General features: G+C 33.6%; 1 protein-coding gene and 3 non-coding genes across 4 annotated transcripts in view; all 4 read right to left on the bottom strand.

Annotated features, from left to right (window-relative positions):
- The window catches only part of SP2353, a 59,996-nt gene that overhangs the window by 28,698 nt on the left and 8,159 nt on the right, over positions 1–23,139 (bottom strand). Inside the window, exons 2-3 of the mRNA XM_064355431.1 lie at positions 18,129–18,245; positions 15,522–15,872 (exon numbers count right to left, since the gene is read on the bottom strand). Coding sequence (XP_064211501.1) covers positions 15,522–15,872; positions 18,129–18,245 — 468 coding nt within the window. The remainder of the gene's footprint in view (positions 1–15,521; positions 15,873–18,128; positions 18,246–23,139) is intronic.
- TRNAP-AGG (transfer RNA proline (anticodon AGG)) lies at positions 6,256–6,327 on the bottom strand. Its single transcript has one exon. It is a non-coding gene; the product is annotated as a tRNA-Pro (tRNA).
- On the bottom strand, positions 7,976–8,047 carry TRNAP-AGG (transfer RNA proline (anticodon AGG)). Its single transcript has one exon. It is a non-coding gene; the product is annotated as a tRNA-Pro (tRNA).
- Positions 14,171–14,242, bottom strand: TRNAP-AGG (transfer RNA proline (anticodon AGG)). The gene has a single exon. It is a non-coding gene; the product is annotated as a tRNA-Pro (tRNA).

Raw genomic sequence — 23,139 nt, 5'->3', positions numbered from 1 at the left:
CTTTTCATGAGATTTAAAAATTTGATTTTTTTTGCTAAAATTTCCTGAGTAATAACACTTACCTTTAAGAAAATGAAAAAATTATTTTTTTTTAATTCGATCTATCATACTTTTTCGTATTTATATATGCCTTTACAACTCTCTAGAGTTGTTAAAAGTCAAAAAAAGTCCATATGTTCGATTTTTTGATGTTTGATTTTTTCAATTTTTGTCGCAATTTTTGTCGATTTTGGGTACCCGGAACATTTGTTGAGCAATAGCTCCGGAACTATCAGAGATAACCCCATGAAGTTTATTATCGTTGCAAAGCTCTTTGAATTATCTATTTTTTTCAAAAAAAAATATTGTTCTCCGACTAATAGTTTTTGAGCAAATTGCAGATAAATGCAAAAATTGGTAAAATTTTAAAAAATTCATAACTAAAAAACTATTGGGAATTTGGCAATTTTTTCGATGCCAATCGATTCCCCGGATCATTTTGCATAGGTGAGGATCAAAACAGTTCTACTTTTTCGAATAGTTCAGTCGTAATTGGAAAAATAAAAAAAATTAAAAAAAAGTTAACACCCCCCCGTACAAAATGGTCAATTTTAAAAGTGTCTCAGAATCAAATAAAACTTATCCTATCTTATAGATTTTGATGTGCTCTTTACGATGGAAAAAAGAGTGTTCTCCTTGCTCTTTTAGTTTGGCCGTAATCGGCGATTGAAAATTGAAAATTTTTTTGCGAGATATTGCCTTCAGTCCTATGCCATTTTGTAGAGTTTTTTATTCCGGTTGTCCTCGATTTTTTTGTTTCTCGATAACTCTAATAGTTTCGCCGTAATTGGCGGTTGAAAATTGAAAAAAAGTGAAAATGGAAACCTTTTTTTGCGTTTTTCTCGGAAACTGTAAGACTTAGAGCAACGAACAAAAAAGCATCTGATAGCGCTTAATTTTCTCTATTTTTTCGATTAAACCCGGAGCCGCTCCGGGCAACAGTTTCGGCTACAGAGGCGATCAAAGTTTTTCACTAAAAAAATTCATAATAAAAAAACTAAAAGTCGTAGAGCATTGCGGTTTGTTCGATTGAATTCTACGGCTCATTTTACATATTATATAAATTTTTCACAAGAATTAAAAATTTAAAATTTTTTGCCTAAATTTGGGGTAGCCATTTGTCATAGTGAAAAATTTTATCCAACAAAAAAATTCATAACTCAAAAACTAAAAGTCGTAGAGCAATGCGGTTTATTCCATTGAATTCAGCGGCTCATTTTCTGTATAATACAACCTTTTCATGAGATTTAAAAATTTGATTTTTTTTGCTAAAATTTCCTGAGTAATACACTTACTTACCTTCAAGAAAATGAAAAAATTATTTTTTTTAAATTCGTTCTATCATACTTTTTCGTATTTATATATGTCTTTACAACTCTCTAGAGTTGTTAAAAGTCCAAAAAAGTCCATATATTCGATTTTTTGATGTTTGATTTTTTCAATTTTTGTCGCAATTTTTGTCGATTTTGGGTACCCGGAACATTTGTTGAGCAATAGCTCCGGAACTATCAGAGATAACCCCATGAAGTTTATTATCGTTGGAAAGCTCTTTGAATTATCTATTTTTTTCAAAAAAAATTATTGTTCTCCGACTAATAGTTTTTGAGCAAATTACAGATAAATGCAAAAATTGGTAAAATTTTAAAAAATTCATAACTAAAAAACTATTGGGAATTTGGCAACTTTTTTGATGCCAATCGATTCCCCGGATCATTTTGCATAGGTGAGGATCAAAACAGTTCTACTTTTTCGAATAGTTCAGTCGAAATTGGAAAAATAAAAAAAATTAAAAAAAAGTTAACACCCCCCCGTACAAAATGGTCAATTTTAAAAGTGTCTCAGAATCAAATAAAACTTATCCTATCTTATAGATTTTGATGTGCTCTTTACGATGGAAAAAAGAGTGTTCTCCTAGCTCTTTTAGTTTGGCCGTAATCGGCGATTGAAAATTGAAATTTTTTTTGCGAGATATCGCCTTCAGTCCTATGCCATTTTGTAGAGTTTTTTATTCCGGTTGTCCTCGATTTTTTCGTTTCTCGATAACTCTAATAGTTTCGCCGAAATTGGCGGTTGAAAATTGAAAAAAGTGAAAATGGAAACCTTTTTTTGCGTTTTTCTCGGAAACTGTAAGACTTAGAGCAACGAACAAAAAAGCATCTGATAGCGCTTAATTTTCTCTATTTTTTCGATTAAACCCGGAGCCGCTCCGGGCAACGGTTCCGGCTACAGAGGCGATCAAAGTTTTTCACTAAAAAAATTCATAATAAAAAAACTAAAAGTCGTAGAGCATTGCGGTTTGTTCGATTGAATTCTACTGCTCGTTTTACATATTATATCAATTTTTCACAAGAATTAAAAATTTAAAATTTTTTGCCTAAATTTAGGGTAGCCATTTGTCATAGTGGAAAATTTTATCCAACAAAAAAATTCATAACTCAAAAACTAAAAGTCGTAGAGCATTGCGGTTTGTTCGATTGAATTCTACGGCTCATTTTACATATTATATAAATTTTTCACAAGAATTAAAAATTTAAAATTTTTTGCCTAAATTTAGTGTAGCCATTTGTCATAGTGGAAAATTTTATCCAACAAAAAAATTCATAACTCAAAAACTAAAAGTCATAGAGCAATGCGGTTTGTTTCATTGAATTCAGCGGCTCATTTTCTGTATTATACGACCTTTTCATGAGATTTAAAAATTTGATTTTTTTGCTAAAATTTCCTGAGTAATAACACTTACCTTTAAGAAAATGAAAAAAAATTTTTTTTTTAAATTCGTTCTATCATACTTTTTCGTATTTATATATGTCTTTACAACTCTCTAGAGTTGTTAAAAGTCCAAAAAAGTCCATATATTCGATTTTTTGATGTTTGATTTTTTCAATTTTTGTCGCAATTTTTGTCGATTTTGGGTACCCGGAACATTTGTTGAGCAATAGCTCCGGAACTATCAGAGATAACCCCATGAAGTTTATTATCGTTGGAAAGCTCTTTGAATTATCTATTTTTTTCAAAAAAAATTATTGTTCTCCGACTAATAGTTTTTGAGCAAATTACAGATAAATGCAAAAATTGGTAAAATTTTAAAAAATTCATAACTAAAAAACTATTGGGAATTTGGCAACTTTTTTGATGCCAATCGATTCCCCGGATCATTTTGCATAGGTGAGGATCAAAACAGTTCTACTTTTTCGAATAGTTCAGTCGTAATTGGAAAAATAAAAAAAATTAAAAAAAAGTTAACACCCCCCCGTACAAAATGGTCGATTTTAAAAGTGTCTCAGAATCAAATAAAACTTATCCTATCTTATAGATTTTGATGTGCTCTTTACGATGGAAAAAAGAGTTTTCTCCTAGCTCTTTTAGTTTGGCCGTAATCGGCGATTGAAAATTGAAAATTTTTTTGCGAGATATCGCCTTCAGTCCTATGCCATTTTGTAGAGTTTTTTATTCCGGTTGTTTTCGATTTTCCGTTTCTCGATAACTCTAATAGTTTCGCCGTAATTGGCGGTTGAAAATTGAAAAAAAGTGAAAATGGAAACTTTTTTTGCGTTTTTCTCGGAAACTGTAAGACTTAGAGCAACGAACAAAAAACCATCTGATAGCGCTTAATTTTCTCTATTTTTTCGATTAAACCCGGAGCCGCTCCGGGCAACAGTTCCGGCTACAGAAACGATCAAAGTTTTTCACTAAAAAAATTCATAATAAAAAAACTAAAAGTCGTAGAGCAATGCGGTTTGTTCGATTGAATTCTACGGCTCATTTTACATATTATATAAAATTTTTCACATGAATTAAAAATTTAAAATTTTTTGCTTAAATTTAGGGTAGCCATTTGTGATAGTGGAAAATTTTATCCAACAAAAAAATTCATAACTCAAAAACTAAAAGTCGTAGAGCAATGCGGTTTGTTCGATTGAATTCTACGGCTCATTTTACATATTATATAAATTTTTCACAAGAATTAAAAATTTAAAATTTTTTGCCTAAATTTAGGGTAGTCATTTGTCATAGTGCAAAATTTTATCCAACAAAAAAATTCATAACTCAAAAACTAAAAGTCATAGAGCAATGCGGTTTGTTCCATTGAATTCAGCGGCTCATTTTCTGTATTATACGACCTTTTCATGAGATTTAATAATTTGATTTTTTTGCTAAAATTTCCTGAGTAATAACACTTACCTTTAAGAAAATGAAAAAAAATTTTTTTTTTAAATTCGTTCTATCATACTTTTTCGTATTTATATATGTCTTTACAACTCTCTAGAGTTGTTAAAAGTCCAAAAAAGTCCATATATTCGATTTTTTGATGTTTGATTTTTTCAATTTTTGTCGCAATTTTTGTCGATTTTGGGTACCTGGAACATTTGTTGAGCAATAGCTCCGGAACTATCAGAGATAACTCCATGAAGTTTATTATCGTTGGAAAGCTCTTTGAATTATCTATTTTTTTCAAAAAAAAAATATTGTTCTCCGACTAATAGTTTTTGAGCAAATTGCAGATAAATGCAAAAATTGGTAAAATTTTAAAAAATTTATAACTAAAAAACTCTTGGGAATTTGGCAATTTTTTCGATGCCAATCGATTCTCCGGATCATTTTGCATAAGTGAGGATCAAAACAGTTCTACTTTTTCGAATAGTTTAGTTGTAATTGAGAAAAAAAAAGAAAAAATAAAAAAAAATTAACACCCCCTTCTCAAAATGGCCAGTTTTAAAAGTGTCTCAAAATCAAATAAATCTTATCCTATCTTGTAGATTTTGATGTGCTGTTTACGATGAAATTAAAAATTTAAAATTAAAAAGTCACAGTGACAAATGTGCTCATAGGAGAACAAAACGGGCTGTAATGGTGTTAGACCCCGTTCACATTGTTATCTGACCGAATTAAAACTGTGCTTACTTGGACTGCTGCCAAGCTTTCGCAAGTTTATTTTGTTGTAATTAAAGAATAACCCTCAGAAGGAATTTCATTGAGGGAGAACTTGCCTCAGAGAAACTTTTTTCAGATTTCTGTCATAATAATGAATGATTGTTATACCATCAAAATAAACTGTATTCAAAATATTTATTAAATAAAATTTGTTTTCTGATATTTTTTGATGTATCTGTTATTTTTTATTTTGCAAACTTCTATCCAATTCAGTCGGTATTATAAACTTCTTTGCAGATGTGCGATCAATAAAGAGGATTTTCTTTAACAACCACTCTCTTGTGTGTTCATTACTGCACTACATGCGCATTCTGGTCACATATTATTTGTCCCGTGACCTTTAATCTTTCAATTCTTCCAAGCGGATGCGCAAAATAGTTAAAAGCAAAATAATTTTACAAAGAATTTCGGCGCCAATCCATATTGAAAATTGCGAAAGCAAAAAACTGGTGAATACATATTTCAACAATGGTTCGATGGGACTTATTCCACTCTGCCTTCCTAAAATTCCACACTCAATCTCCTAATGAACACTCGTAAAGTTGACAAATTACAAAACACTTCCAAGGAAAGTTTAATGAATGTGTCTCTCGACTGAAAATTTTATTGAATAGCACAACAGTAGAGCGAAGGTCCCTACGAAATCAAAGGATAATAACTTGGAATATGACAACCCGATCCTGACGGATTTAATATTAATCAACGGAACGATTTCAAACAAAGCGTGTCATGTAATGTTACGGGGCCTATTAATTTCCGGGTTGAACACAAATTGCATTAAACTTGCCGAAAGTTTGAATGGATCTAAAATATCAAGGCGTACTCCAGCAACAGTGAAATTGGCAAAAGATAACGCCGAGCTTTCCACAATAACACTTTACTAATAATAATCAAAATTTTTAACACATCAAAGCGCTCCCAGCTTTGATCGTTGCAAAAATTAGATTAAAATTTCTATTACACGTTATAGAACGCACGCGAAATTAGAAACCACATTCATTACATTGCTTGGGCATATTTGATACTCGAAATTCTCCTGGGAGTAATGAAAAATAAGATACCGCAATTTTGTAGTAATTAGAACGGAACTCTTGTTGCATAATTTAGCAAAATAATGATAATATTCTCGGGTAATCCAGCAGTAGTGCGGATTTGGATAAATTATGGACCAGATTTAAAGTGTTTGCCTGAGGAAACATAATTTATTTATGACTAGGAGAGTCTGTAATAATTATAGTCGTAATTCTAATTTATAGACACCGCAACTAAAAGAAAAAAAGTTGTGGGCTCGTCCGGGATTTGAACCCGGGACCTCCCGCACCCTAAGCGGAAATCATACCCCTAGACCAACGAGCCGCGATATTTGCAAATCGCGATTAAGAAATCATCACGGATGTGAAGTGTTTTTCCAAAATTAGAAGATTATTTTAATCGTTACAGCATTTATAACCAACCATAAAGTTATTTTATCAAATCTATTACAAAAAAGCCGACTAATAAGATAAGGAAAATATTTATTTAAGGATTAAAGGATTAAAACATAAAAGTTTGTGTTAAAATATCTGCAAAAGACGGTCAGTACCTGGGGCCTTGGTGGCTCAGTGGTATAAGCGCCACTTTTGACGGGGGAGGTCGGGGGTTCGAACCCGGATCAGGTGTAAAAATTTTTCTATGAAAAAAAATGTAGAAAAGGTAAGTGAAACAACAAATAAGCAAAAATAAGAGATTAAGAGAATACATAGACGTATAAACGTAAAGCGGAGCATAAAACTGAGAGAAATAAGAAAATAATGCGGCAAAAATTAAAAGTACATAAAGGAGCTGAATTGTAAACGTAAGAGCACATCTTTTTTTTGTTTTGAGATGAACGTAGAGGTGAAACATAACTTTAAACTTTAGCGTTGAATCCTTAGATGACTTAATTTTTAAATTATAAAAAAAATTAAACGAAAATATTTAATTTGTTTCTAAAAATTTTTAGTTTTAGTTTAGAGAAACACTGGTTAAAACATATTTTATAATAAAAAATTGCAGATTTGAAAGGAGATAACATCTTAAATTTCTTTTCAGTCTCTTCCTTCAGTGGGTTAAATAAACAAGTCATTTTTGTAAATTAGGGAATTTGAAGTAAATGAGCGCCGAAAAGTAAAGAGTAATTTATCAAATACAGCAATTAATCAATACGTCGTCTTATTTAAATTCAGAAAAATTTAATCAAAATTTAAATAAAAGCCTGAAGGCAAAAACATAAAGAGTAACATTTGTCTTGGTGTCCTTTTGTGTGAAAAGCACTTTTTCTTATTTAGACGAAAACGTAGAAATGTAGTTTACGGATGCAGAATTTCGTCAGATTAACGTAAAATCTTAAGTGCTTTAGAAGTCGTCCTTAAAATGACCAACTTTATGGAAGCTTGAACACAGAGGCACAACTCAACGTTTTGTTTTATTTTAAAACTGAACAAATCTAGGTTTAGCTTTGCATTTTCCGCCTCTCATAATATTAATTCATTAACTAGAAATGTTAAAAAACCTCCACTCGTCTCGTTTTTATATCCAGCGGCTACATTTCAACAATGCTGAAAAATTCAGTTGACGTTTTTAGCAGACTTTGTTTAATATTCGGTTATTTTCCAAACAACTTTCACTTTTTGTATTCACTGAATTCAAATAAGAATTAAAAAGTTTTAGCGCAAACATCTTCCCTTGTACGATTTCCACTAACCGATAGCTTCTAAAAGGTTTTAATTTTAAATCAGATTTAAAGACCGGCGACGACATTTCCTCTCAAAAACCCATTTCTATAAGGGACGGCGAAATGAAATCTGTAGTAAGTACACACAAAAAATTAATTATGATGGACGTGCCGGCTTTTGGCTTGAAATGAGCATTACACATTCAGCGGCATTAAATTATAATCCAAAATTTTTAATGTCAACGCTACATGAAACCGTTAGAAATTTATGATGCCCGGTCTTGCGGACCCAACATTTAGGTAAAAAAAGTTGGGCTCGTCCGGGATTTGAACCCGGGACCTCCCGCACCCTAAGCGGAAATCATACCCCTAGACCAACGAGCCGATACCATATCAAAAAAACAAATTATTTTCGGCGCTTAAATTTAGAAAGTTGCTCTCATTAGCATCAAATTCCAGTTCTCACTGATTTACCATCCCACTCTTTGCATGAGAGCTATAAAAGACCCAGAATATGTCGCTCTCCAAAAATGAAATGTTTGTTTTTTTCAACAAAACTTTTAGACCAATTAAAAAATAAAAAAATAGGTAGTTTGTTTAATTTTTTTAGGTTTTATTTTCATTTTAAATTCTAAAATCGGATGAGACACTCGGACGAGTGTGAACAAAACAGCGGGCCCATATTTGGTGTTGCACATGTTCCAACTTTATTTATTCCGGTTACTTACACATTAAATGTGTTGAGTAATTGACGTTGATTGCCTACGCATGTTTTAGACAACCACAAACCATTTAGTTGGTTCAATATGAATCGCATGTTGATGTTGATTTTGCGGACAACAACAAAATTTACATATGCAATTCATTTGTCATTTAAATTGGTTGGTCACAGATAAAACAGTCCCGGATTTAATGCAATTTATGGTGCGTCTGTGTGTCTTAAATAATTTCGTGACGAGACAATTAAAACTCTGAAAATTTAATTATGCTAACAATAATCCAAAAAATCGTGCCACACTTGTCACGCTACGAGTGGATACGATCGTTCCGTTCTCCACCGAATGAGACGAGCAAATTAAGCTTTGATAAATATTTTTCGCAATAAGCACGAAAAATATATTTCCGTGCTGCAATAATAAAAAGCTTATTTCTTTATTCCTGTAATCTTCCCTCCCTTTATTTACGCGCAGGAAGCATCGCCTACGTGGCAGAAAAAATCACGTAAATTCCTCAGGACGCGATTAAAAGCTTCTCAGGAATAACTGGCTATAAAACTGAGTTGGTAATGTTCAAAGTCACGCAGACGTGGCCTGCACGCCATCTCCAACTGCATATTGTTATGAGTGGGTTCGTTCCCGTCATTTTTCGGCGTGATAATAACATTACGTTTGCGATTGTTCGGGTAATTGCTAGACCCGATTTTCACTGAAATTCCATACAGGCAAATTAGATTGGGCTAGACGTAAACTGCCTTATAAAAACTCCATCACGTTGAAGAGTCTCGATTGGACGTAAGCAGTTACACATAACTTAATAAAACATCGCCGTAATAAGAAAACTTCAATTCGTTTAATTAAAAACGTCATCTATTTCGCTGCGTTCGTTCGCTTCCACTCGCCGAGGCGGCTTATTTTCTCTATCGATTTTGCAATTAAGGTGTGTTTGGAGCTATATTTCACCGAGACTATCGATATAACGATAACGAATGTATTGTTTGGCATATGTTATTGGTTTTATTTTCATTTTTCCTCCATTCATAATTGATGCATTGGCTGAAATTTGAGGAAAAGTTTCAAGGGGAGAAGGTTCAAGTTTACAATAAACCTATCACTGGGAATAAATCGGATAGAAAGTGAAAGAAACAACAATACGAAATAAAAGTATTCAGGCCCCGAATTTCTAAATTGATTGCACAAAGGAATATTCATCGCAAGCATGGTATTTCCGGGAGTTTGTCACTTTGTTCCCGATTTACTTTAATTTTTGTTAATATTACATTTTTTAATAAATTTAAAATTCTCATTCTTTGACGCTGCAAATATAATTAAAATGCTGGAGTTATAGCGACAAAGCGTAAAAAAGCTGCTTGTTATCGAGGAAGCAGACAAAGACGATATATTTAATTGGATAAGTTCAGCTCATCCTTTAGTCGATGCAATTTCGCGCAAATCGAAGCTTTCGGTAATTACGCTATTTTTTTCGCTGTACACTCAATTAAAAGCGCCGTTTTTTGCTACTAGATAAATACGCGCCTTTCTCTTTTAAGTGCATTTAAACTTTAAAATAATTAAACTGGTGCAAGGGTATGATAAAAGAGACTTTTATTCTGAGAATAATTTTTATTAGTATTAACTTTTTTTTAACAAATTTTAATTAAGAAATTGCTTTCTCTTTTGATCATCAAAGCAAAAACATTTCGTAACGCTCAAGATTATGCACAGTAATTTTTATATACAGGGTCAGTCTGTAACTGGTTATTTGCGACAAGTCCGAAGATGCAACCAAAAATACTAATTGCACTTACCACTTGAAACTGTTAATTAAAAAAAAAAGTTGAATCAACACTGGTTTTTTATCTCTTAAATAATAATAATTTTAAATGAAATTTTAGCAAAACTGTTAAAACAAACCGGACAATACCCAGAACAATGTTTTAATCATTAACGATCTAGTTTGCTGGAGTAACCCACTATTGACTCACCCTGTATTTTTTTTAAATTATATCGGACTTTCTTGTGGGTCTAGTTGAGCCAAAGCTACTTAACTTAACTAAAAATAATAGAAAAGAGGAAAGTAACTAAAATAGAAACAGTATACAGTCAATAGTGGATTTTTTTTTTTTTTTAATATGAATCCAATATTATACCACAATAACACTGATTCCAGCTGAGCAGGTCGGTAATTGTTAAAAAATTACAAAATTAATCCACAATTACATTGTACTGAGTATTGTCAAGTCTGTCTTGACAGTTTTGCTAAAATTTCATTAAGGACTATTCTGCCGTGCTAAGCAAGAACGTCGTAACTGATTTTATATGAATTTTGAGTTATGTCTTGTTTTCTACATTTTCAGAGTGCACTGTTATTTTAAATGCTAGTAACATGGAATATTGAAGTCAACCTTACAATTTATTTGTAAAAAAGAAATATGTATGCAATTGTATCTATTATTTTGCCAAATCGCTGTTATTCCACATACGACGTTAAATTTTTTTATTTATTTTTTTAATGAAGTAAAAGTAACTAAGTAAAAAAGTCGTAAGTACAAAAATATTTATTAACGGCTTTAAACAAATGAAATAATACGTAACAACAGGAATTTTATAAAAAAATGTACCCAAGAAATTACACCTAGCGTACGATACTTTTGAAATAAAAGCAAATTTTGCCAAAAAATCAATCGATTTTCTGGTAGAATATTTTTAAATTTTTTAAGAGTTCCTGTTTTCTTTCTGTGTCTATGCCATTTGTTGTGTGTTTTTGAGTAGGTTTTTTGTATATGATGTTATTGATGTTAGAAAATTTAACTCTATAAAGTCACTATCAAAACTGCATCAATATTTCATGTTTTTTTTCCGCGTTCAAACGTAACGTTAACCATGTCGCTTAGGTAAGGTCGATTAATAATTTTTGTCAATTTGTACTGTGAACTGTAGTCTTGCCATTGGAAAAAGTTTTCAATTTTCATTTGTTTAATTTTAGTTCTTGTACCCGTCCTTCCAACCGAATTGACAAAATCGTCAAAGTCATACATTTTTTTTGGTTTTTTAATTGTAGTTCGACTTGGTAATCAACCGAACTTGGTGGTACCTAATGTTTTTGATTAATTTTAGAAAATATACAATTTTTGATTCATTAATGAGTGGGTTTCATATACATTTTATAGTTACGACTTTCTTGCTAAGTAATATTGCACAAACCGTACATACGTCAATTTTATTTACGTATTTCGTCTTATTAATTTCTGGATAATATCTATTAAAGTTATTTAGAATCAAAGTTATTGCACTATAGATCTCAGATTTTGTGTTATCTCAAATTTGACAAAAAAGTCAGTTACGACGTTCTTGCTTAGCACGGCAGTATTGTTATTTAAAAAATAAAAAACCAAAGCTGATTAAATTATTTATTTTTTTTAATCAAACGAAGTATCAAAGTGGCAAGTGCAATTAGTATTTTTGGTTGCATCTTAGGACATGTCAAAAAAATACTATTGACTCACCCTGTATTTATAATAATGCTAAAACTTTAATAATTGTGTAAAAGAAATGAACTTGAGTTTTTTGCGAAAACTGTTAAAAGAAATAATTTCGAATGAAAACTTTATTTATTACAAACAGAGATTGCATTACGTATAATTAAAAGTTATAATTATTTTTATACTATTATACTATTATTTTTTCGTAAAACCACATTTAGCGGACTGAAATAAGGTTTTTAAATTTCAGAAATGACCACAATTTCACTATTGCCGGAGTTTAGTGTTCAATTGCCGTGATTATTGATGTATTACGGTAGCCTGCCTGTTCGATGTGATTTAATGTGAGTAAAACGGTAATAAACGGTTCAATTCAGATGGACATATGGGAGCTTTCCAATCTCCTATAACACAGAAATAAACGGCCTTCCAATTCTGTAGCATTTTATGTGAATTATGGTGAATAACTCCAATGATTTGGTGTTTCATATAACGGTTTCTCCTGCCCAAATTTTTGTAACTAAACTAAAAATGCATTTCAACTTTGGATAATTGGATTTTTCTTGGAGCACCTTGCGGCAAGCGGGTAAATATTGCAGCTACTTACCTCGATTAATCTTACTTTAACTTGTCAAAGAATCCCTACATAATGTTTATCTATTACTCTCTAATCCCAAGCTTACCCCAAGTAACCTTGTTATCCCGCCCGCAATTGTAAATTGGGGCAACTATCAAAATTTGCTCTCGTTCCTCACTTGTTTTATTATTCCTTTGAAGCAGGTAATTTCGAGTGGGGAAGAAACGAGACGAGTTGTGTGTAACGAAGTTTCTCTGTTTATTCAATAAACAACTTGTCATTTTTGTTTATTCGTAGATAATCTGCTCCTGCAGGATCAAAGGCTAGCAACACAAACCGTATCTCGAAGCAGCGCAGAAATATATTTCTACGTTCAATTGATTGTTGTATTGAAACTGCAGCCCGATAGGGCCTTTGTGAAGAAATTTACGAGGGAGATAGAGTTGCCATAACATAATACACATACATTTAAACGTGAAAGGAATGATCAAAATGCAGAACAAACGAATTTACGGAAGTCTACTCCATAGCATGAATAATTGATGAAACGCCCGCAAGTCATTACGTTGCATGTCTTGCTTTTTGTAATTGCCTCGGAAAGATTTGCCCTTTTATTTATTAAACGGTGAAGTTTTCCTGTGCAACGTCTTGCCGGACCCAACTTCAATCTGCTGGAGTTAATAGACGTGGACCGACCCCTGCTTCGTTCTGAGCCGCCCCTGTTAGCAGCCGAGCCGATACGGGGTAGAAATACGACGCTAGGGTCAGATTACCCACCTGCAGCCCTTATTTATTACAGCCCACACGTTAGCGATGGGAGCACCACTCTAGCCATCGCTACCAATTCTTGGAAAAGTTTTGCAGGAAAAGAAAGACCCGCAACCGCAATAGTCAGTTTTACGACTTCTCTTTGTTGCACAAGTTGTAATAAAGGAAATATGTTGTGGGGGATCAATTCGGAAAGCATGCCATGATACAGCATTTCTCTTAATTATTATTAAAGATATTGAAGTCTCGGTTGCAGTTTCCTGTGGCATATCTTTCTCAATCTGCGCTAATATAAATTATTTCCTCCGCTCCTCTCTTAATGAAAACTTACTTTCTTTTTGCGCTTCCGCTAATCAGCCACCTTATGAAGTTTCTAAATTTACCAACACGTGAAGTAGCTTTTTCACTGTGGTGTAAACTGTGTAACATTTTTCAAGTTGTATAATGATGCGGCAAAATGATAAGACCTCTTTTACTGACATCTCAGTTTAATCCTTGTCAAAAATATATCGAACATTTTCCCGTCCGGGAAAGTCTCACTAATAAAAGTTTACTCAAACTGTTGAAAAAATTAATTGAAAATTCATACATTACCTTTACTTGAATAAGTTTCGAACCCAAAATTTAATTACACGCGAAAATGCCGGTAGGTTAAAAAAAACGACTCGTTTGAAATTGCTTGGAATTAAGAAAAAATATGAAAGACCGGCCACAAAGTTTATCGATTGTTTAAGTGGAAGTAAATTGGTGAAACGAAGGATGTTGAAAGTGGATGAAAACAAAAAACCGGGTTATATTCACTCATGAACTCGAGCGGAAAAATTGAACGAAAGGTAAACCTGAGAGGTTGAGACCAGCATCAAAATTTACATTTTACCTATTACCTACTAGAGATTAAAATTGTTACGTGTTGCATTTCGATTGAGTTTTGTAATTAAAAATGTTTGCAAAAAGAAAAAAAGTTGGGCTCGTCCGGGATTTGAACCCGGGACCTCCCGCACCCTAAGCGGAAATCATACCCCTAGACCAACGAGCCAGCTGTTTGATTACTCCAAACGCTACGATTTAATTGAGTGAGACTTTCTTTTTTATGTTAATTTGCATATTGATGGTATGGTCAAGAAAAGACGAGTTTTAGCATCCGCCCATTTGTATTTGAGAGAGAAAGTCGTTCCAGAGTTCAAGCAAAGTATCGAAAAACAGGATTTTCCGGATTGTTAGACTAATATGACATTAACAAGCAAATTTTTCTTTAATAGGAAGTATTGCCAATAACTGAGACCATTTTCTCGTCTCGTTAAGAACGAAGTAAGTGCAATTATTTTAAATTTTTCTTGAAATCCCGTCCGTTACATTTCCTCGTTTTTTTATTCAGTACAAAATAGGGCCATAGTCTGAAGACACGATCTATTAAAATGTAAACACAGAGAGTTGTTTGTGCGATATTTATCTGCTGGAGACTCCATTATGCATTTGAATAGACGTTAAAAAGCTTCCAAGTAGTTTCCGCAGCTATGAGTTTATGTTGTTTTGGAACGAAAATCGAAGCTTTTTGCAGAATTAGCTCATCGGCTGTTAAATCACACGCCCACACTCAATACATTGTTTAAAAATATGAAATTGTTGATAATTTTTGAATGAATATTTATTAAAGTACAAATCGTCATGAATGAACATGAAGTCTATCCTAATTGGTGTTGCTAACGATAGTAACAATGTCATGATGGCCGACCTCACGCTGACCAATCACATCCATTTTAATTTTTTGTGAATGAATCGACAAGTCCAAAGTGATTGGCTTCTTAACGTAATTATAATGGCCGACTCACACTGAACCAATCACATTCCTACAAGTTTTACATTCATTGTAAACTGTAAACTGTAAATGTTGGCACCAATTTCTTGCAGCCCAGTCATTTTTAAAAGAATAACCCACGTACTTACACAGTTTTGCAAACCAAATCTAACGTTTTTTTGACCAAAATCTAAAATTAATGTTCTCTATTTGCATAAACCGGAAATTTCGCACAGCTTATTTGTTGAATGTTGAACCTAGGCAAATATGTTTCTTACATAAACATGTAGTTTATCGCTCCAAGGAATCCGGCCGACGTGCTAAATATAGAGCGCATTTTGCAAAAATATTTTTATCCACAAACCACAAATAACTTAAAAGACATCAGTTGGTGTCGCGAATTAATGGCGAGGTTTAACCGAATTCAAATTGTCACATGCAGACAAAATTAAATCAAAGTGCGGCAATTCATCATAAATACCCGGCGAACTCGAACTGGAATTTCTCTGCTGAAACTCACCCTGTTCGCATCGGTCGCCGCCTCTGCCTAGCGGACACAAGCATGCAGGTTCCTCATTTGAATTTCTAACTACACAGCCGCCCCCGGGGCCGCAATCCAGAGGACACGGCCGCTCCGTCGAAATCGGTAGAGTGGCTCTGGGAACCCCCGATATTTCCGTCAGCTTTTGCTCCAAGCTAGGCCCCTGTGTGGTGCTTGATGGGCTCGTTAAGTTACTCGTTTCGGTTGAAACATTCGAAATTAGTTCCAGAGCGTCGAAAACGGCGTCTTTCTGGTACAGCACGTCCTCTTCTTCTTGAATGGGAGACCGCAGATCGTCGGAAGTCGAGGGCGAGACCGTTGAATTTATCTCTAGATCAACAACAAACTTCGTTAGCATTTTTGTCTGAACTGATGGACGAAAATAATTGTGTTGTTACTTTCGGGGGTGCTTGAAGCAATAAATAAGCCCACGGTTTGGGGCCGTGTTTATGCAAAGCCGATAACACCGCGGGAAAAATAAACGAAAAGCTATATAAGGGTGGATGGTAGCGATTTTTTATTTAAACGATTCCACCGCGCGAAATATATTATCATGTTGTCTGATTTTTTAGAGAAAAGGTTGCAAACGTGTTTATCATGTGCACCTGTGATGTATGGTTTACGCGCAGCGCTCAAAAATTTTTATTTCGTTTTAGAAAAAATACCTGACTTTAATAAATTACTCAGTTTGGAACGATTTTGTGACGCTCTTAGAGCGCATAATTGTTCTAATGAAACCAGAGATCGAACGGAATTAGACAATTACAAGTATTTACTGCAGTAGGTAGATATTATGCTGGTATGCACCAATTAATATTAGAATCCTCTTGCAAAGTTTCCGTGTGCAAAACAAAGACTAACAACCTCCTTTCTGGAATTCCCTGCCTATATGTTAATAACTTTCTGAGAAGTTTGAGAATGAGCTTTTCTGACACAGTAGGAGTTTTGGATAAAATGTAGTCTTAAGGATGTTTGGCCATTAAGTATGTTTTAACAAATTTTTCGTCCCCATTAAAGCTGAAAAGCGAGGCGATTTTTGCGTTTGTTGATATAATCAAAGGATGGGAATAACTGTAACTTTTCTCTGGTAGTACACGGAGAAAACTGTCCATTAAAATTTGTCTAGTACGTTTTTTGTAATAAAGTTAATAATTTATTTTTGTTAGCATTAATATTTATGACTTTACTAACTACAGAATATTTCTTTAATAATTTTTTTGATACAAATTAAATACTTCTGTACTTAATTTCTATTGTTTAAAAAGGTTATACATTACGCATTAAGTGCCAGGTTTTGTTAATGTAACTGAATATTTTTAACAGAATATTTTATTACCATTTAATAAATTTTGCGACTATCTTTATTTTTATGAAAATTCTAATAATGTGTATTATATTTTTTATAAAGTGTAATTGATTTTTTTCTCTGTGTAGTCAATCTTTTGTAAAGAAGGAAAACCACAATAACAGTTCTCACAATTTAGCCTAGTTATTTTTGAAGTGTGTATAATATGTTGAAGTTTAAGTTTAATTAAAGGACCTCTGGGGTCAAAGGATTAGAAAGACAAGTTAAAACCCTGGAGCATGTTGCTAAAGAATGTTATATCCACGACAACTCATGCTGAGTTGACGAAAACTGCTTGAGGGAGTTTTAGAATTGATAAAACAAGTGCATGGCCAAAATAGAAAATACAAACTGTGGAACTTGTCCGCCTTTGATATTACTTATGAAATTGTCAGTTGAGTTTCTTTGTACAAAGAAGCTCTCTCTTAGGAAGAATTTCACATAATTTTTGATATTTTAACATTGTTGTATTATAATGGCTAAATTATTACAAACAAACGCGATGCATTTGAAATTTTCAACGGAAACTTTCTACCTGCATATTATGCACTAAACTTTACTTGCGAAGTTTAAATGAAAGTTTGCATAAAAATGCGCACTACAGATGCAAAAATACACAACAGTGGCACAAAACATAATTTGAAATTGTTTAAAAAAGCGCCAAAAATTACAGTAATATATGGGAAAACTTAAATGACAAAACTTTGGACCCCTTATACCAATGTTCCATTCATAAAACTTAAAAGTGCGAAGGATCAATAATTGTGAAAGTTCAAGCTCTAAGTTGGGTTGCGTCCAAAATAAAATGATATTGATACTCTTGAAATGCTTTTACTACCTGTTTATGATAAAGTATGTCTAACAGAAAACTTTTTAGGACGCTAAACAAACACAAACTTCTATTTTGCACCACGTTTCAAGTTTCAAGCACCGAATCAAGCTTTAAAATTTTTTGCAGCAAACTTTGCACAGTAACTTCAGATAATATTGCTGTCGTAAATACGACTTAGTGCAACGCATCTTATTAATTAAACCGAGTGAAACTCCAACAATAATTTAAAACTTTCCAGAACAAATAAATCGCACTCGTTCAAACAGTCCGCGACATGATGTCGTGCCCCTAAATGAATCGCGAATACTTCACGAGCGGCGGATTTTCCGTGCGCGTTTGTTTAAAGTTTAATTTTTCATACTTGGAAACTGCCACACGTAGGATATAATGCCAAGACAAAGGCACTTACCATAGCAACTGTAACCGTCTGCCCGGAGAATAAAGCCGGATTTGCAATCGCACTCGTACATGCCATCATGCAGGTCGTAGCACAGCTGTTCGCAAGGACTTCCGCGGTTACATCGTCCTGAAACAGAAACAGGACGATTACCCCCACATTACACAGCCAAATTGTGGCAATGCCATCAGGATGATGCGTCTCAATGGCGGGACGCTCGCCCCTAAGCGCATTATCCTCGATTCTTCAGACTTTCAGCAATTAGACACCAAACCTAGAAACTTAAAACGTGAAATTTGAGACAGAACAGCGTTGCCCATTTCTCTAGAAAATGCCGTTTTATGTTGTAGTTTATTTTAAGCCGTTCGCGACGCAACAGTATTTGTCATTCATTTAGTAGTAAAGAAGATAGATCTAGCTTGCAACAGACGTCGACTTTACTCATTTAATCTTTATTACAAAACTTTGTTGTCAACTGTTATTACTTTTTGTTTCAACAAATTCGTTCTTTAAATTGCAACAATGACAAAAATTGTCTTTTATCTTCCAAAAATAGAACATTGTAAAACCTACCTGCTTTTCACAGTTAATTATCACTCGCCCTCTTGCCAGTCATCTTTTGTCAAAATTGAGTATTATAAACGCGACTTTGAGCTCATTAATTAGAAAGATTAATGATGATGATAAAAAACAGTGGGTGGAGGTACAAGAACAATAATAATAAAACTTAATTCACTTTTGCTTTCGTGTAAATTAGGAGCACCTCATTTTTTATATCCTGAAGTCCTGAAAGCTGTTCATATTTAATCAAACTCGTACCTAGACATTAAAAGCTCATTTGTTGACACTACTTTAGATACAAACAAAGGAAGCACAAGTGAGCAGTTGGTATAATCGCTTTATATCCACAAGGGTACATAATAAAACACAATGTTAATAAAGTGTATGGAGGATTGTTTTTTCATGAAATAAAATTAAGTTTAGTTTTGGCTGTTTTGTCCTGATTTACCTTTACAATACAATCTGACGTAGATTTTTGTAAAAAAATATAGAAAATTCATCAGAGAAAGAAATAATTAAGAACTGAAGTGAACGTATATTAGTGCATATTAAGGATATTTTTATCGTTTTTTTCTCGCTATTCTATTTAACACTGTATGTTATTATTAATGGTCACTTTAAATTAAGAAGTTTCAAAAATAAGCTACAATACAATTTTCAGAGCCGGTTTATAGAAAGCCAATTAAAGTTAATTGCGCTGTTAAAAATTAACAACGTGAATAGACCAATGAAATGGGTTCGTTTTGGTCACGTGATCATATTATTACGAATTAATCGAGGATTAAATTAATAAACCATCCCTTAGTTTATTCGAATGAAAAACTATATTTTTGCATTTTTTGTAGACAGCTGTGTTTCAACTTTAGTTGTAATTTGAACTGGGAGGCATAAAATGGCATAAACGACCCCGACGCGCTTTTTAGCTTCGAAATGACATGGCGTATGTAAATGAGACAGGGACCTGTATTTATTAAAAGGTCCCGGATTAATTAGGGAAGTTTTATTTCGCTGCGCTCTAGATCGCCTGTTTCCGGAAAATAAATTGATACTTTTTGCTTGTTGAAAAAAAATTGCAGAATCTACGATTGTAATAAGAATAGTTTAATAATGCAATAATACTTTTACTGCACCATGAAAAATGAAATGGGACGTGTGTTGTATCATACATCACGAACTTTAACACTGCGAGTAAAATTTGAATTTGGTTCACGTCACGTCCAGACTATATTCGAAGAGTTGGAGACAAATGATACTGATTCAGATCGGGATTTATTCGCTTTATTATGAGAACCCGGTCTGAACTTTTATGATGTTAGTCAAAATAATAATAAGGATGTTTGATTTGTTTCAACTAAACGCGGTTAAACTTTGTGAATACTTTCTGTCTTTGGCTGGAATAAAGCCTTTGATGTGTGTGTAATATTGTTTTGATTATTTCCACAAACAATAAATTAAATTGCGGCCGTCGTGCAAACGTGCAGGAGCTGGCATTCCTAGTGAGGCCCGAGCCACTTTTCAACGAACCCCATTTTAATTTCGAATGTTTGCGTAATATCCATAAAATTAACTACGGAAAATACATAACCGTTTTCATAACCCACAATTTGCAAGGCCGGGCGAAAAATTCACATAATAAGGCGGCAAATCCAGATGAATTTTTAAATTACTTCGCGCCCCGTCCAAGATATCGCGTTACTTGAGAGAATGTAATTCTTTGTTAAATATAAAGTAAATATTTCTCGAGATCCTTCCTGCTTCCGTCACTTCGGATTTGTCACTTGCAGGCGCTCTCTCAACTATGAAAACTGTACACCGCTCGTAGGGATCCCATCATCTCAAAGAAATATGCAAGGGAGCTGCCTTCCACCACGGAAATGAAAATTGTAAATAACTCAAGTGTCAGAACAGAACAAAACTTTTTTTAAAATATCTCATTTAAGACTGAGCAAATACAATCCGAGTTAAAACGTCTTACTTGTCACGGCGCCAAATTAATACTTCGGATATTAACTTCGCAGTGATGGCGTCTGATATATGAAAGAATTTAATAACAGACGCTGCCTTCGCTGAGTATTAAGCCTCCCTCAACATAGCGCTTAAGACTAATATAATGCTCCCCTTGGTCTATGCAAACTTAGAACATCCCTCTATTTTCAAATGTATGCCTGTAGATTAAACCCGGATTAGATAAGCAGTAATCTCTGTCGTCACCCTCAGCTATCTCAGATGTGGTGTATGTCAACTTCACCTCATGGAAATTCAACTCTGATAGAGCAGAATAGAAGAGTTTCCCAGACTGGGATTCGCAGATTACATCTGCTTCTCATGAAAGAGTTTTCTCCAATATTTCACAAACACATTATTGAGCAAATTCATCAAAATCACAGAAAATACATGCGAAACAAGCACTTTACATAAAAACAGGATCATGTAAACACGGGAATAACCGATAGGTCATTCCGGTGACGGTATAAATGTATTTATTGGTAATGTAATAGCAATCAGCAAATAACGAAAGGCTCCGAAATGCAATATTTATTAGTAGATATTCACGTATTTACATGAAATATTTGTTTATGCTTTCGTCAACTTGTATCATCATTTTTTTATCTGACTTAACTTCGAAAGGCTGGATTATGAGATTTTTCCACCCTAAACATCAATATTTCAGTGAAGACATAAGCTCCTCTTGAGTATTATTTTAAGACGGAAGAATACCATTCTGCCCCAAGTCAAAAGAGTTTGTAAGCTCATTACTAATCTAAGATGGGGGCAGGTTAATTTACGCAAAGTTTTGTGTATTTGTAAATTATTTCCACCTACGTTTGTTATTAGCATTATTGAACCCACAGTTGAGTTTAATTAGCTACAGCTACTAAAATATGTATGTTGGTGGAATGTAAGGATAACAGTACAGTTTTCCTACCTACATACATTTGAATATGTTTAATAATTTACCATGTTTTTGTATGTGCGTAGGCATATTAAAAAAATACTATTAAGAGAGACGGAATAATGCACAGTATTCCGAGTTTCGAGTTGAATTACTAAGTAATAAATGAAAATCGTCACCGGTGCTGTGCGCGTTTAGCAGACTAATCTCGGTGTTTATTTAAACCATCCAGTGAATATACGTTAATCTCGCGGTTGGTAAAAAGCCTCGACACTACAATCCTGTCGACATCAAGCTCCCAGTTTTAATTAATGACTCAGAATCTGCATCGCAAAACAAATTAATTATGAGGGAAAAAGCAACTTGGCGTTGCTATTATGCGAATTCCGATTCAGTACAGAATCCAGTGCTTCATTACTGCTATTTATTACAATCGAGATGTTCGATCCGCTACTGGAACGATAACTCCGAGCCAAATGTGGCGGAATCGTGCTCGAAACGTGGACTGAATATCAATAACCGCTACTGCCGAAGACGGCGATATGTCTGCATTTTCATTTTCAACCGAGATAACCGCTGGATTCGCTGCGCAACAAATTGAGAAAACATTAAACAATGTACCTACCAATAAATAAACACAAAGCTTGAAGCACAAGTTTGAAGATATTTCTATAAAACATCTATTGGGGTGATATGTAGTCCAATAAAAAGCTTCAACTTTTCTCATAACCCGGGTCTGGCAAACGTCTTGCGGAATACGGTATTTAGATTGGTTTTATAGATAAGCAAGCATCATTTTTTATAAATTTTGAACAGGTCGGGTTAAACCATTCATCACCTTTCTATATCAACATATTAAAAGCTAGTTTCTTATTACTAGCCATGACAATTAAGCACCCTTTCATCTTGTCGAAGCTATTTAAATTAACACTGTCTGGAATTTTAACGAAAAACGAACAGGAAAAAGTTGCGACAAAGCAGTGACAAAAAATCCTCATTACAGTGATTGTCAACTGCACATTTAGAACATTGGAAAGAAAATGGTTTAATTAACCATTGAATTCGTTCGCGTAAAATAACAAAAGTTAAAGTAGTGTCGAACGAAAGTTAAAGCAACTGAAAAAGAGTTAGAGTTCAGGTATATAGAATTCTCAAAGGATTTTTTTAAATTTCTAAACAAATTTCGGCCCATATTTGAACTTCCTTTGTACTACTATAAAATTATGTGCAATCAACAATGACTACTTCAGGAATGCACATAGTTGGCTTTTGTGGGCTCTTCATACTACGAATATGCACTCTCATTGTTTCAATTCAGTGCACAATAACGCAAATAATTTTGGCTTGACATGGGTATGCTTTGTGTCGATTAGTAAGTGAATCCGAAGTGGCGATTGTTCATTTGGAGCCCCAGTTCTCCCATTAGAAGTGATTTTAATTTTTTTTATTTAGTCACACTTTAATTTATAGTTATTACAATCACTACAGTTTCGATAATTTGAATATTGTGTGTGCGGTGTAATCCCGCGGTCACGAATGAATGAATGTAAAGTCAATTAGAAACCTATA

The sequence above is a fragment of the Tribolium castaneum genome, chromosome 3, assembly GCF_031307605.1.
Source record: "Tribolium castaneum strain GA2 chromosome 3, icTriCast1.1, whole genome shotgun sequence".
In the NCBI taxonomy this organism is placed as follows: Eukaryota; Metazoa; Arthropoda; class Insecta; order Coleoptera; family Tenebrionidae; genus Tribolium; species Tribolium castaneum.
This window is presented reverse-complemented; position numbering and strand designations above follow the sequence as displayed.